Source organism: Schistocerca americana, chromosome 5 (assembly GCF_021461395.2).
Source record: "Schistocerca americana isolate TAMUIC-IGC-003095 chromosome 5, iqSchAmer2.1, whole genome shotgun sequence".
Lineage (NCBI taxonomy): Eukaryota > Metazoa > Arthropoda > Insecta > Orthoptera > Acrididae > Schistocerca > Schistocerca americana.
In genome coordinates, this window is record NC_060123.1 from 643,720,019 (window position 1) to 643,735,933 (window position 15,915).

The 15,915-nt window shown below is 44.2% G+C and overlaps 1 protein-coding gene across 1 annotated transcript in view; it reads left to right on the plus strand.

The window, feature by feature from the left end:
- LOC124616429 (RNA 3'-terminal phosphate cyclase) overlaps positions 1–15,915 on the plus strand; it is a 79,508-nt gene that overhangs the window by 54,195 nt on the left and 9,398 nt on the right. Inside the window, exons 7-9 of the mRNA XM_047144737.1 lie at positions 9,618–9,742; positions 9,872–10,025; positions 14,464–14,568. Coding sequence (XP_047000693.1) covers positions 9,618–9,742; positions 9,872–10,025; positions 14,464–14,568 — 384 coding nt within the window. The remainder of the gene's footprint in view (positions 1–9,617; positions 9,743–9,871; positions 10,026–14,463; positions 14,569–15,915) is intronic.

The window sequence follows — 15,915 nt, forward strand, 5'->3', positions numbered from 1 at the left end:
AATGCCCTGGAATATGAAAGCAGTCAGTCACAATTTTGTAATGACATTGCTGATAACTAGAGCCCAGATTTTATGTAATATCAAATTAAGAAATGTGTACATAATATGTAAACAAAATTTGTGTCTGTATGTCCATAAATATGTAATGAAGCAATTATATGTAAAGTACAAAATTTAATTTTTTTGTTAGAAAATATAAGTTAACAGGTAGTTAGTTCCTATTTATGTAAAAGTGTTCCTATTCAAGTTTTTTTAAGCCACAAAGGAACAGGATGCTCAGTTAATTATAATATAATTTTCCAAATGTTTTGTAGCCATGCACAGTCTTCTGTCTGACAGTATGTTTTCATAAATAGAGAAAGAACGCTCAAATTGATAAGTCAATGGTGCGTAATTATACAGAGGGACTGTGCTACAAACAGTATTTTCAGGGTGTTCTAAAATAACACCACTAAATAAGCTAGATAAAATAATGAAATTTTGAGAATCCAGGGCCCTTGTTGAACACAGACTGCGGTTTACTGGAAACTACACCACCTACTTCACCTGATACAACACTGGCTTTCTGAACTGCATTTTCCACCATTCCCACAGCCTCTTGGAGAGGCGTACTTGAAGTGTCTAGTTTTTTGATACTGTTGGGAAGCCAGCTGAAGTGACTTGGAATGTATGAAACTGAACTGAGCACTTTAGAACTGTTGAACGCTGACAAGGATTTACTCAGAGAGACTGCAGGATCAGCAGAAAAGTTTTCCTACACTGACTTCAAAGCTTCAAAGTGTTTACTGTAAAAAATCACAGCTTGTATCCATGTTGACCACCTGGTTGTCACTGGCTCTAGAAGCAGAAGTACATCAGTTAGTCATTGTTTGTGGTGTAAGGACATTTAAAGGAAACCACCTTTCTTGCGTATATCAGTGTATGAGAATTGCTGCCTAACTGTCTCTGCCACTTATTGAGCTGTACGTCTAATATGCACTAAAGTTTGATAAAATACACTAAGTGATTTCCCTGCTTTCAACATGTATGGAGCTTCATCTGTGTACATCAGTAGGATGGTCTTCTTTTTTACACCATCTGGTCATAGTACCTTCAGTTCATCATTAATGAATCTAGCAACTGTTGACCTGTATGTTGCCTCCAGAGGTGTACAATAAATTAAATTGGGTTTAGGTGCAGCCTCATAAAGAGTCCAAATGAACACAAATAAATTACCCCCCCAGGGGGTCCACAACTCTTTTGTGGATTCGTGCGTAGCGAGCACGGGTCCCCGAGCTAATGTGGCCCTCCTTCCTTTCCGGGCTGCATACCTTTCTATTGTGCATCCTTCCCCATCCCCCATATTCGCTATCCCCCCCTCCCTCCCCCCCCCCCCCCCCAACACCTCCGCCTCTTTCCTTCCCTTTCTCCCCCTCTGGGAGTATGTTTTGTGCCTACGTCTGGAGACGGACGCTCGAAAATGTAACACATTCTTCACTTTCTGTGCTTGCAAGTCTTCGTCCTTCCTTTGTCCTTCTCTTTTCCTTACCTCTTCTCTTTACCCTTTCTCCGCTGCAACGTTTTAGACCTCTCTTCTTTCCTTTCCCCTTCTTTGTTTTTCCCTTTCTCTTTTTTCCTCCCTGTGCGTGTCTGAAGGCCAACCCACGCATTTCCATGCGTAGCCGGTGACGGGGTAACGCGTAATTCCCCGCCTCGGGTAGACAGGTAGGACAGGTACGCACCCCCTGGTAACGGCCAGGCCCAAGGAGGGGTGATTACCCGAGCTGATACCTTCCGAAAGTGCCGATTGGTCCCTCCGTCCGTTTCTCGGGTGGTGTGACCTGAGGTGTGAACAATCACCTAAGGCGGGAGTGCCCTCAGAGAGGGGCCCCACAAGGGAGGAGCGCGCCATCGGAGACGCTGGTAACCATGGGGGATATTTCCGCAATGGTTTCCTCATCTTCTACTATGTCTGCTCACAAGTGTAAGTTCAATGAGTCTCCGCCACAGACAGTTCTTCTATCGTTACCACAGGTCCTTGTTGTTTCTCGGTCTGACGAAGGTCACGACTTCTCCACGGTCAACCCTTTCATTATTGTTGTAGAATTTTGGAACACGTATTGTGTTCGAGTATAATGACTTTTCTGGAGGAAAGAAATCTACTCTGTAGGAATCAGCATGGGTTTCGAAAAAGACGGTCATGTGAAACCCAGCTCGCGCTATTCGTCCACGAGACTCAGAGGGCCATAGACACGGGTTCACAGTTAGATGCCGTGTTTCTTGACTTCCGCAAGGCGTTCGATACAGTTCCCCACAGTTGTTTAATGAACAAAGTAAGAGCATATGGACTATCAGACCAATTGTGTGATTGGATTGAGGAGTTCCTAGATAACAGGACGCAGCCTGTCATTCTCAATGGAGAGAAGTCTTCCGAAGTAAGAGTGATTTCAGGTGTGCCGCAGGGGAGTGTCATAGGACCGTTGCTATTCACAATATACATAAATGACCTTGCGGATGACATCGGAAGTTCACTTAGGCTTTTTGCAGATGATGCTGTGGTGTATCGAGAGGTTGTAACAATGGAAAATTGTACTGAAATGCAGGAGGATCTGCAGCGAATTGACGCATGGTGCAGGGAATGGCAATTGAATCTCAATGTAGACAAGTGTAGTGTGCTGCGAATACACAGAAAGATAGATCTTTATCATTTAGCTACAAAATAGCAGGTCAGCAACTGGAAGCAGTTAATACCATAAATTATCTGGAAGTACGCATTAGGAGTGATTTAAAATGGAATGATCATATAATGTTGACGTCGGTAAAGCAGATGCCAGACTGAGATTCATTGGAAGAATCCTAAGGAAATGCAATCCGAAAACAAAGGAAGTAGGTTACAGTACGTTTGTTCGCCCACTGCTTGAATACTGCTCAGCAGTGTGGGATCCGTACCAGATAGGGTTGATAGAAGATATAGAGAAGATCCAACGGAGAGCAGCGCGCTTCGTTACAGGATCATTTAGTAATCGCGAAAGCGTTACGGAGATGATAGATAAACTCCAGTGGAAGACTCTGCAGGAGAGACGCTCAGTAGCTCGGTACGGGCTTTTGTCAAAGTTTCGAGAACATACCTTCACCGAAGAGTCAAGCAGTATATTGCTCCCTCCTACATATATCTCGCGAAGAGACCATGAGGATAAAATCAGAGAGATTAGAGCCCACACAGAGGCATACCGACAATCCTTCTTTCCACGAACAATACGAGACTGGAATAGAAGGGAGAACCGATAGAGGTACTCAAGGTACCCTCCGCCACACACCGTCAGGTGGCTTGCGGAGTATGGATGTAGATGTAGATGTAGATTATTCAGAAAGGTGTTGATGCAATTGCAGGTCCTGTAAAGTCTTCTTCCAGATTACAAAATGGCATCTTGTTGTTAGAAACAGTCAGTGCCCTCCAGGCACAAAAATTGCTGCATACTTCACCACTGCTACACACCTTCCCTGTCCGGGTGGAAGCGCACCGCACTTTAAATTCCTCACGTGGGGTCGTTTATACACGCTCCCTCGACGGATTGTCCGACGAGGAAATTCAACACTACCTGTCTGAACAGGGCGTAACAGCTGTTCATAGTCATGAAAAGGGTTGACACAAACATTGTTCCAACCCATACTGTCTTCTTGACATTTGACAGAGTTCAACTCCCATCGAACATCAAAGCGGGCTATGAGATAATTTCCGTTCACCCTTACATCCCAAATCTACGCGTTGCTATCGGTGTCAGCGGTTCAATCATACCAGCCAGTCCTGTTCCAATCCGGCCAAATGTGTTACGTGTGGCAAGGACGCCCATGAGGGTGCTTGTCCACCTCCATCCCCTCGTTGCATCAACTGTATGGGTGACCACGCTGCTTCCTCTAGAGATTGCCCCATTTTTAAAGACGAAAAGCTCATTCAGGAAATCAGAGTGAAGGAAAAGGTGTCGACCTTTGCTGCTCGAAAATTATTCGCCAGGCGAAAGCGCACTGTGCCTCAGACTGGTAAATTCAGCACTGTCCTTGCCTCTCCTCGGCCAACAAAGGAGGCGGCCACACAGACTTGTGATCTCACCTTTAGTGCCACAGTTGTCAGATCGGCCAGTGCAAAGATCACCAGTTCAACCTCCCCACTTTCGCCTGCGCACTCTAAGGCTTACCCTTCATCGGATTCTGCTAAATCTCGAGCCCAAAAGTCAGACACCTGGACTTTCAAAAAAGAGCCTACACGTGAAGATTTTTTACGTACCCCAAATTCACAACCATCAGTTCCTCCTTCATCCAAACATCCTGTTTCCAAGAAGGCTAATAAGAAACCCAGTTCCTCTCCTTCTCCGCCACGGCGTGTCTCATCTACAGCACCACTTGGCAGTAGCCGCCCTCGGCTGTCTTCTGTGTCGCCGAGGCGCACTGCTGGCGGCCGATCAACCGGCCAATCGCTGGTGGCAGGAGCTGCTCCTGAACAACCTATGGATCAGGATCTTCTGCCTTCGGCTGACTGCCGTTCCACGCTGTCAGTCGCAAGCTCTGAGCTGTCGTTGAGTTGAGGGCAACCTTGGTCACATTCTTCCATTTTCTGTCCACCCTATGTCCATTATCCATTGGAATATATGTGGCATTCGACTGTCTGCAGGAAACAAAGCTGCGTCCCCACAACTGCTTTGTTTTCCCCCATTTTCAGTCAGTCCGATTTGATCTCCCCTCTGTTGAAGGCACTCCAGCACATGGAGGACTCATGATTCTTCTCCATGATACTCTCCGTTATCACCCAATGCCCTTAAACACTTCCTTCCAAGCTGTCGCTGTCCGTCTTTCCCTTTCTGGGTACACCTTCTCTCTTTGTACTGTATACATTCCATCGTCCACACCAATGGTACGAACTGATCTCCTTCATCTTCTTGGTCAGCTTCCACCCCCATATTTGCTGGTTGGGGACTTCAATGCCCACCATCCGCTTTGGGGATCTCCACATCCTTGTCCTCATGGCTCACTATTGATAGACGTCTTCCACCAAGCGGATCTTGTTTGCCTCAGCACTGGGGACCCTACATTTTTGTCTGCCTCCACGACAAATTTCTCTCATTTGGACCTTTCGGTCGGTACTGTTCTGCTAGCTCGGCACTTCGAATGGTTCGCCCTTGCTGATACACACTCGAGTGACCACTTACCATGTGTCCTTAGATTCCAGGCACACCTGCCATATATGCGTCCGTGACACTGGAAGTTTGCCCAAGCCGATTGGACACTTTTTTCGTCTCTAGCGACATTCGATAACAGTCACTTTCCTAGCATCGACAATGAGGTCACTCACATAACAGATGTTATTCTTTCAGCTGCGAAACGTTCAATACCTCGCACCTCCGAATTGCCCCAGCGCCCCCCAGTTCCTTGGTGGAATGAGGCAAGCCGTGACGCAATACGTGAGTGGCGGCGTGCTCTTCACATTTTCAGAGACAATCCTACTTTGGCCAACTGTATCCGCTACAAGCAGTTCCGTGCGTGATGCCACCGCGTAATCCGCGATAGCAAGAAGGCGAGCTGGGACTTCTTTACTAGGTCATTTAACACCTTCACTCCCTCGTCGGAAGTTTGGAGTCGGATTCGACGGTTATCTGGCGCGCCTAGTTTCTCCCCGGTCTCTGGGCTCACTGTCGAGCATCATACATTAGTGGACCCCGTCGCAATTTCTAACTCATTGGGTAAACACTTTGCTGAGATTTCGAGCTCTTCAAATTACCCGCCAGCGTTTCTCCCAAAGAAACGCGCTGCGGAAATGCAACCTCTTGCCTTCTCCTCTCAAAATTGCGAAAGCTACAACACTTGTTTTCTCCATGCGGGAACTCCAACATGCATTCTCTTCTTCTCGCTATTCCGCCCCGGGACCGGATGGTATCCATATCCAAATGTTGCTGCATTTACCATACCATAGTCTGTGTTACCTCCTTTGCCTTTATAATCAAATTTGGACTGACAATACTTTTCCCAGACGGTGGCGGGAAGCTGTCGTCGTTCCTGTTCCGAAACCTGGAAAGTACAAACATCTCCCCTCTAGCTGTCGCCCCATTTCTCTCACGAGTAGTGTATGTAAGGTTTTGGAGCATATGGTGAATTGCCGTTTAGCTTGGTGGCTGGAGTCCCGCAGTCTTTTAACACCTGCCCAATGCAGTTTCCGAAAGCATCGTTCTGCAATTGACCATCTTGTTGCTCTCTCCACTTATATCATGAACAATTTCTCCGGAAACTCCAAACAGTAGCAATATTTTTTGATCTGGAGAGAGCATACGATACCTGTTGGAGGACTGGCATCCTCCACACACTGTTCTCTTGGGGTTTTCGAAGTCGGCTGCCCCTTTTTCTTCGCGAATTTATGGTAGAATGCACATTTAAAGTGCGGGTGAACACTACTCTCTCCCGTACCTTGTCCCAAGAAAACGGGGTTCGCCAGGGCTCTGTGCTAAGTGTTGTACTGTTTGCCATTGCCATAAATCCCATTATGGATTGTCTCCTTCCTGATGTCTCGGGCTCCCTCTTTGTGGACGATTTAGCGATCTACTACAGCTCTCAACGGACCACCCTTCTTGAACGACGTCTTCAAGGATGTCTCGATTGCCTCCACTCTTGGAGCATCAAAAACTGGCTTCCGCTTTTCTCCCAGTAAGACCGTTTTTGGCTTCGTACGGAGTTTCTTCCACCTTCCTTACATCTAGGACCTGTCAACCTTCCGTTTTTGGACATTGCTAAATTCTTGGGTCTTATGTTTGACAGAAAACTGTGCTGGTCCTCCCACGTTTCCTATCTTTCGGCTCGCTGTCTGTGATCCCTCAACACCCTCCGTGTCCTGAATGGTACCTCCTGGGGAGCGGACCGAGTGGTCCTCCTCCGCCTCTATCGTGCCTTAGTGCGATCGAAATTGGACTATGGAAGCCTAGTTTACTCCTCTGCTCGGCCGTCTATTCTTCGTCGTCTCGACTCTATCCACCACCGTGGATTACGTTTAGTGTCTGGAGCTTTCTACACCAGCCCTGTGGAAAGCCTTTATGCTGAGACTGCTGAACCTCCGCTGTCCAATCGGTGAGCAGTCCTTCTGAGTCATTACGCTAGCCATCTGTCTTCCATGCCTGCTAATCCGGCCCATGACATTTTTTTCGACGCCTCCTTGGATTTAGGGTATGCAGGCCGCCCTTCCTCCCTACTACCACCGGGAGTCCGCTTCCGTCAACTGCTCCATTCTCTTTCCTTCCGCTTTCCTAAAACCTTCTTGACCACTTGGGGTACAGCACCGCCTTGGCTCCATCCCCGGACCTGCCTGCTCTGTGACTTTTGTCAATTTCCCAAGGATGGTACCCCTTCACTTGTTTATTGTCGGGCATTTGCTGCTCTATGTGCACAAATGAAGGAAGTCACATTTATTTACACTGATGGCTCGAAAACATCGTTAGGTGTAGGGAGTGCCTATATTGTTGGCGACACCCCAAATCGATTTTGGCTTCCTGACCGGTGTTCGGTTTATACTGTGGAGCTTCACGCTGTTCTCCAGGCTGTCCAATACATCCGTCGCCATCAGCGGATACAGTATGTTATCTGTTCAGAGTCTCTCAGCTCTCTCCTCAGTCTCCAAGCTCTCTAACCTGTCCACCCTCTGGTCCATTGGATTCAGGACTGCCTCCACTTGCTCCACTTGGGGGGCGTCTCTGTGGCGTTCCTGTGGATCCCAGGACACGTTGGTATCTGTGAAAATGAGGCGGCCGATATAGCGGCCAAGGCAGCAGTCTCTCTTCTTTGGCCAGCTATTCGCATGATTCCTTTCGCTGATCTACGGAGTGTTTTATGTCGTCGTGTTGCTTTTTTATGGCACGCACATTGGTCGACACTTCCCAATAATAAATTGCGGGATGTGAAAGCTCTTCCCTGTGCTTGGACCTCTTCCTCTCAAACGCGTCGTCGGGAGGAGGTAATTTTAACTAGACTCCAGATAGGGCACTGTCTTTTTAGCTATCGACATCTTTTAAGTGGCGATCCGCCCCCCACTCTGTCCCCACTGCTCTCAGCTGTGGACGGTAAGACACCTTTTACTTGAGTGCCCCTATTTTACTTCGTTACACGCCCGTCTACAGCTGTCGCCTGATATATCTTCCACTGTAGCAGATGACACGCGGTCAGCCGATCGCATTCTCGAGTTTATTAGTGCCAGTGAGATGACGTCAGTCATTTGAAGCTCTTTTTGGGGACAACCAACCCCCTTCTGTAGTTGTTTTTTAAAGCTTTCCTTCTGTTTTTAGTTTCTCTAATTTTTTGAGTTTTGTTCCCATTGCTGCTGGTTTCCAGTTTCGTTTTTTAGCTTTTCCTAAGTCACAGACCGGGCGCTAATGACCGTAGCAGTTTTGCACCCTAAAACCATAAAACAGATTAGCAGTGAAACAGCCTACTGCATCTGTCAGCCCTGATTTTTTTCGAATGAGTCAACATAGCAAGAATGCAGGTAATTCTTTCTGATATTCTGCCCGTTTGCGATGTTACTGTTGCAGTATTTCTTTAAGAAATGTTTAAATTCCAGTACCCGTAGTTTGTTCCAAGGTATGTTCCCTGGAACCGGTGCAAAACACAATTCTTTGCAACATTCATTGTTAGATTATGCAGGTTGTTCCTGCAGCTGTGTAAATAGAACCTATTTCTCTGAAGCAATCATTTGTTTATTCATAATATGTAGATTGCTTCGTAAATGTTTTTCAGTTTAAGATTCATACACCCTGTATGTTTATCACAAATTTGGCAGAGAACTATTTTACCATCAGTGGTTAAAATACTATCAATAGAAATCCATGTTTGCAGCTTTCGTGGCAATGAAGAGGCATACGTGGCCATGATTAACTTAAATGTGACTGACTACTAATCATTTTGATGCATTTGAGAACAAGAAAGGACAGCATTTAAAATGAGTCATCGTCGTCGGTATCAAACTTGTGCAATTTAGCTTTGATTGTAATGGGACTGGTAACAGTATGAGAAACGCAGTAACAAAACTTCATCTTTTTTTTTCCTTTCTTGATATTTAAGGAAAATGTATGGGATTTATAAAAATGTATAATAATTATGCAGTAATATTAAAATATGTAAATTATATAGTATAGTGTGAAATACATATTATGAGTACCACAGAATATATAATTAACTCTTGAAATAAGGTCCTTTCAGTGTAACAGGTTGACATTCTCTTTTTTCTTATAACTAAGTCTGAAGGAACAGAATATGTTAATTCTTAAATCCAGGCTCTACTGATAACTCTACTTTCTCATAATGTGGAATAAAGACTTCTTTTCTGTGAGAATGTTGTAGAAAATTTTCCCATGAATACTTTGGCTGAATAGGGAGAGAGGGAGAGGGAGAGGGAGAGAGAGAGAGAGAGAGAGGTGGGTCAAACCTCCTCTCTCTGAATGAATACTTTGGCTAAACTTTTCCTGTATTACAGAGACCTTAGCTATTTAACGTGTTGGATAGCTCCTTTGTGCAATTTTTATTTAAAAAAATAGTTAGGTTTTTATATTTTTTGGACATTTTTGGGACAGTTTTGAAATGTGTTTGAGTAACGTCCTTTTATTTCCTTGCAGTTGGCCAGTGTGATGGCAGACAGTGCAACAGTTGCCTTGCAGCGTGCATTCAAAGGAGTGGAAATAAACATTGAGGCTTATAAAGAGAGGGAAGAAGATGCAGTTGGAAATGGTTCAGGGATCAAGTATGTATCTGGTGTTCTTACATTTTCATAATGTTATGTGAATATATTAAATTACTAAGCTAGCAAATGACTTAAATTTATATACTACTGTGCCTTCATTTATACTCAGTCTTACCCCTCTCTGTACAGCATAGTTGCAGAAACGACTACAGGTTGCATTTTGGGAGCATCAGGCTTGGGAAAGAGAGATGTGCGGCCGGAACAAGTAGGGAAACAAGCAGCAGATGACCTCATAAGCACTGTTGAAACTGGTGCCTGTGTTGATCCCCATGCACAAGATCAGGTAAATTGAAAGTAAATTTAACTCCATATTTTGAATGAAAAATTGACACTGTAATGTATCTGGACCATCGATTAGTACATAAAAAGTCTGTGTAAATAGTTTGAAGCAGTGTCAGTTTCAACTGTTTCTGCACTTAGTTTGTGTCTCTTGACTTATATCTGAGTGTCATTTGCTCTGTTCATAATTTTTAATACACATTTAAGGCAGTGTAAAATCACTTCAATGTGAAACACTTGACTGAACTTAGTTGTAGAGGACTGTCATGCTGTGGCATGAGAATAAGAGTGTAAATGTGTTAAATGATATGACAGGTGACTAGGAGTATTGTAGGGCAGGTCATAACAGGTAACATCATAGAGGCTGGTGGGATTTTATTTTGGAATATTGAGCATATTTGTGTAGTCAGTCTCATTTCAAGGCATGACATAAGGTAGTTGATTGTGTGTGTGTGTGTGTGTGTGTGTGTGTGTGTGTTGATGAAAAATAATGAAAGGAGTAAAAGTAATGATTCACCATATAGTTGAGGGATAGTTTTCAATAGGCACATAAACAAGACTGAGAATTTTGCTAAGCTTTCAGATGAATCTCTCTCTCCTGATCTAACTGCCAGTACTGCAGCTTAACTGGGTTTTGACTGTGGTGAGGGGTGGAGAACGGTGAAGCAGGCAAAGGGGGGAAAACGTGAGGAGGGTTGAGGAAGAATGGTAGCAGGATAGAACAGATGGCAGGTGCATGGGACAGGAATGTGGCACTGTGGCAGTTGGGCGCAATGGACAGTAATGTGGATTTGGGAAGTGGGTGGGGGGCAGTGGAACATGGAACAGAAACTGCAGAGAGGGGTTGACAATGCAACATCAGTGAAGTTAGGGTCTTGGGTAAGGCTGTAAGTGGGTTTGGGAAAGTCTAGTGGAGACTGCCAAAATGATTGAGATGAAAAGGATTTCTTGCAAGGATAATTTGCCACTACGTAATTCAGAGAAGTAGGTCTTCAGCAAAGGAGTCAGATGGCACAGGTTGTGTGAAGCAGCTATTGAAATTGAGCAAATTGTGCCCAGCATCATGTTCTGCCACTTGGTGGTCAATTACGTTCTTTGGCATAGTTAGGTGATGGCCACTCATTTGGGTGAACAACTTGTTGGTTGTCATGCTCAAATAAAGTGCTGTGCAGAAGGTGTCCTCCCCCTCCCGGGTGCCCCACATCTCTTTTTGTGAGTACCAGCCCTTGCAGCTGCACTAATTCCCTTTCTGAGCTGCAAGTATATCCTACTATTCTTTTTCCTCTCGACCTTTCCATTGGATGGTTTTCATGCTGGTTCTGAATTGTGATTTTAAACACTAGTTTTGTATCCTGCCAATGTTCTACAACTTTTCATTAATTATGTGGTCACCTCGTTGGGACTGACATGCGATTCATTTTCAAAATAATTTTCCATAAGTGCAGATTGTGCAGGGAGGGTCACCCATTTCATCATATATTCCATCTTTTTGTGCCTTTCTTTCTTAGTACCCTTCTTTTCATTTAAAGGTACTATGCCCAAAACCCAGCTTGGTACCATTCTGTTAGGGATGGGGAGGGGGTCAAGTATCTGCATGGGGGTAGCTCCTTGACCACACTGGGATTGCACTGTTGGTGCTTGAACTGGGAACTACCCATATAAGTCAAGGATTATGTGCCCATCATGACTGGGGTATGGGGAATCCTGGCAATGTTTCATTGTTGTACTGGTCAGGTTGCTGTGGTTAGGTGGCACTCGTGGGGAGAGTCCATATTTGGAGTGGGTAATACTAGGGCGATTCTTCTGCAATTTGCATTTCCCTCCAAGCAACACACTTTACACATGGCCATTCTCCAATTCTCAGCGGTTATCATGCATTTTTTTGGAACTGTGCTGGTCCTGAAAGGGCATCTGGAGGGTTCTGTACTTTGGTTGATACAGATGATGTCGGCAAAATGGATTCCCCTTCGTACCTTGCTAAAGTTATGTCAATTTGACCACATTAATCCAGCCTCTCACCCCACCCTTTCTCCTGCTTGGGGACTTTAATGCACACCACCCCATGTGCTGAAGTTACGGCTTTTTAATTGACAAGCTTCTCACAGACCATGACATGTGCCTCTTTTAAGTGATATATCACCTACCCACTTCGGTGCTGTGCATGGTGCCTTTTCAGCTATCAATCAAATGATCTCTTTCCCCTAATCTACCAATTCAGTGGTTCTTGCAGAACACCTTGTGACCCATCTTGTGACAGCAGCAGCAGCGGCAGCAGCACTCTCTTCCTACCAGGCTCCCTTTCTACTGCAGAAGTGACAAGTTGAAGACATCCCCTTACCTTTCTTTCTCCACCAAACTGAATCCTGTAATGAACCCTTCACTGACTGGAAGCATTTGAGACTCTTGCCTCACCAAATAACACGGTGCCAGGCCTGGATTCAGTTCAGTCAAATGAGCCAACACCTGAATGTTCCCCAAAGGCATCAGGCTGTTCTACTGTCTTTGGCTCTAAGGTGCCTTTCCCTTGCAGTGGTGAGACAGCATATTTGCCCCAATACTTATGGCAGACAAGAACCCAGCACATGTAGATAGTTGCCAGCTGATTAGCCTGACCAACGTACTCTGTAAGCTGTTTGAAAAGATGGTTGCCCGCAGATTATACAGAGTTCTTGAATCTTGGGGCCTCAACTGTGGTTTTCAGGAGGGATGATCCACAACTGACCACCTGCTTAGGTTGGAAGCAGCAATCTGACAGTCTTATTCTAAATGCCAGCACTTTGCCGCTTTGACCTGCATGAGGCATATGATACTGCTTAACGTCCTCATATTCTACTCAGCCTATATGACTGGGGATTTTGAGGTCCCCTACTGATCTTTATTTATCAGTTTTTATCCCACTGGTAGTTCCAGTTTAGAGTCAGCTCTTCACCTAGTTCCCCATGGGTCCAAGAGAATGGTGTCCTGCAGGGCTCTCTGTTGTGTCACTCGCTTCCTCATCGCTACTAATGGTCTAGTGACCTCTGTTGGGCCACTGATCGCCCCTGCATTGTATATTGACAGTTTTTGTGATTTACTGGACCCAGGTTTTATCCAGTCTGGACTATGATTGCGAGATTTATGGCTTGACAGCTCCTTCAACCTTAAAACTTTTACACCCAGCGTGCTTGTAGATATGTTTTTACATCCCCTAACATTATGTAATACCATTTGCTGCTGGGACCATGTGATGTATTCATGGCAGAGCTGACAGCTGTTACTAGAGCCATCCACTTTATTAAATGGACCTCCCTTGACTGTTTTAATATTTACTGATTCAATGAGTAGTCTCCAGGCTATTGACCAATGCTATTCTTGTCACTCTTTCGTATCTGCTATTCATAAGCTTCCCACTGACCTTCGTTGTGTTGCCTGCTCAGCCGTCTTTCTCTGGATCCCAAGTCTTGTGGGTATCCTGGGGAATGAACTGGCTGACAGTTTAGCCACAGGAGAACTTACTCATTCCGTGTTCACTTTGCCGATTCCGGTTTCTGATTTACGGTTGCACATAAGATCTCTGCTTGCACATAAGATCTCTGCTTGTTCAGAGTGGCATCTTTTGGACTACTGCCCCATCTAATAAACTTTGCACAATCAAGGAGACTGCTGCAGCATGGGACTCTTCTTTCCACTTCTTCTGGAAGGAATCTGTAGTCCTATGTTGTATCCACATCGGTCATACCAGATTAACCTCTGTTTTTCTTCTGTGTAACAGACATCCCCCACATTGTGATGTTGGAGTCTTACAGACAGTAGCTCATATTTTGGTGGAATGCCCCCTCCTTTGGCTTTCTGTGCTAAGTATGGACTTAGGGCTCATTGCCCTAATATTGGCAGATGACTCTTGTATGGCGGAATTGGTTCTTGGTGGTTTTCATTCTCAGTTATAACTATCTCAGGAGGAAGGGCAGGACAGTTGGGGAGGGTGTTTCTCCCGCTGCATTCCTCCTGGAATAGGCCAATCTTTCATCCCTATTTTATTCTGTTATAATTACTTTTAAATGTGGTTTGCCTCATTTCTGCTGCACCTAATTTCTATTCTTCATGTTACACTTTAATAGTGGATGCCCTTGACTGTAATGGACAAGGGGTGGGACAGCTGTGGTTGAGATGTTTCTTAATGAGAGACTGTACACGAGAACAAACCCTCGGTGAGTTTGAAGTGGATCAATGTGTGGAAGTTGTCCTTTTCCATATTTACACTTCTCCTTTCTCTCAACAAAAGTGTTGATGTAAAATACAAAAGCTATAAATTTGACCATATTAATTTGTCAGTGGACCCAAAACATATTGGGCGGGCATGGATGTATGCAAATTCTTTTTTTTTTCCATCATTAAAGTTATGTCTGGAAATGGTTGTTGTGTACATCGTTTGATTTTTCTTCCTCATTTCTTTTGCTTTACAGATGGTAGTCCTCATGGCCCTAGCAGATGGAATTTCACAGGTGAAGGTGGGCCCAGTGACACAGCATACCGAAACAGCTATTTACATTGCAAAATCTCTAAGTGAGGTGAGTAATCATGTTTTCTATAAATATCCTTGTAATAACACTGATACAAATGTCACATTTGGAAACGTGATTACAACAATATGACAAATCCATCCCAGATTTTCCTTTCTTTAACTGCAGTGTTGCTTGTTGCCATGTTATGCTGTAAAACTAAATTATTGCAGTAAGTGTACTTATACAACAGAAAATCCTACAATTAAGGTAGTCAGTCATTTTACTGTCAGGAGAAAGAGAAAAACAAGAAAAGAGGAAAAGAAAGATTAGATTTGTACTTGTGATGGAGAGGAAAAGTAGTTCCTCTCAACCTCACATCGGCTGAGACAATAAACACAAAATGGTTCAGAAGTAAAAATAAATCAACATCCAAGATTAAAGTTCCAAACTACTTATAATGAGGTGCACCATAAAAAGGCTAGTCCAGAAACTGTGTGCATTGCAGCTGCTATCCATGTCAAAGTTCACCGTATAGTGGTAGACAAGTATGGTTTATTTGAACAATACATTGTTCCACAACTGTGTCAAAGTTGTTTGTGAGGTCATCATACATTTTCACCTCAAACATGTGGTGCATGGCACTTCAGTTTCCATAAAACTTGCTAACAATTGTGCCATTAGTTTACCACAAAGGCATGTGCATAGTTCATAAACTTGGCTGTCTCAGAAATACTGCTATCCTCTGTAGAGAATTAGATGATCTTTTTTCACATCTTTCATCAGTTAACTTCATCTGCAAATGACATCAAGGAGGTGGTGTGTATGTAGCACGCTAGACCCCTGAAGTGTAGCAGTAATACAGATAACAACACATTTATATCAAGCAACACATTGCAAATGTCGTGCAGATTGCAGAAGGCACAGTGTAATGTGTTAGTGTATGTTTGATAAAAATGTATTGTCAGACTAAAGTAGAGGGGTATATTAAGTACGCAACAAAATCTGAGTTCCTTCCTTGGAGGGAAAAGGGATAGGTTGGGACAAACAGGTCACTCGGACCCTAGGATGGGAAAGGTTAAAAAGGGAATATTGTTTATAAAACTATTTAGCTAACCAGAAGAATGCCAGGCAATCTGTAATTGTGTTTTTTTGCTTTTGCTGTCCATACAGTCTTAATCCCCAGCTGACAAAAGTATATAATTCATGACTTATAATAGAGGGAAACATTCCACGTGAGAAAATATATCTAAAAACAAAGATGATGTGACTTATCAAACGAAGCGCTGGCAGGTCGATAGACACACAAACTAACACAAACACACACACAAAATTCAAGCTTTCACAACAAACTGTTGCCTCATCAGGAAAGAGGGAAGGAGAGGGAAAGACGAAAGGATGTGGGTTTTAATGGAG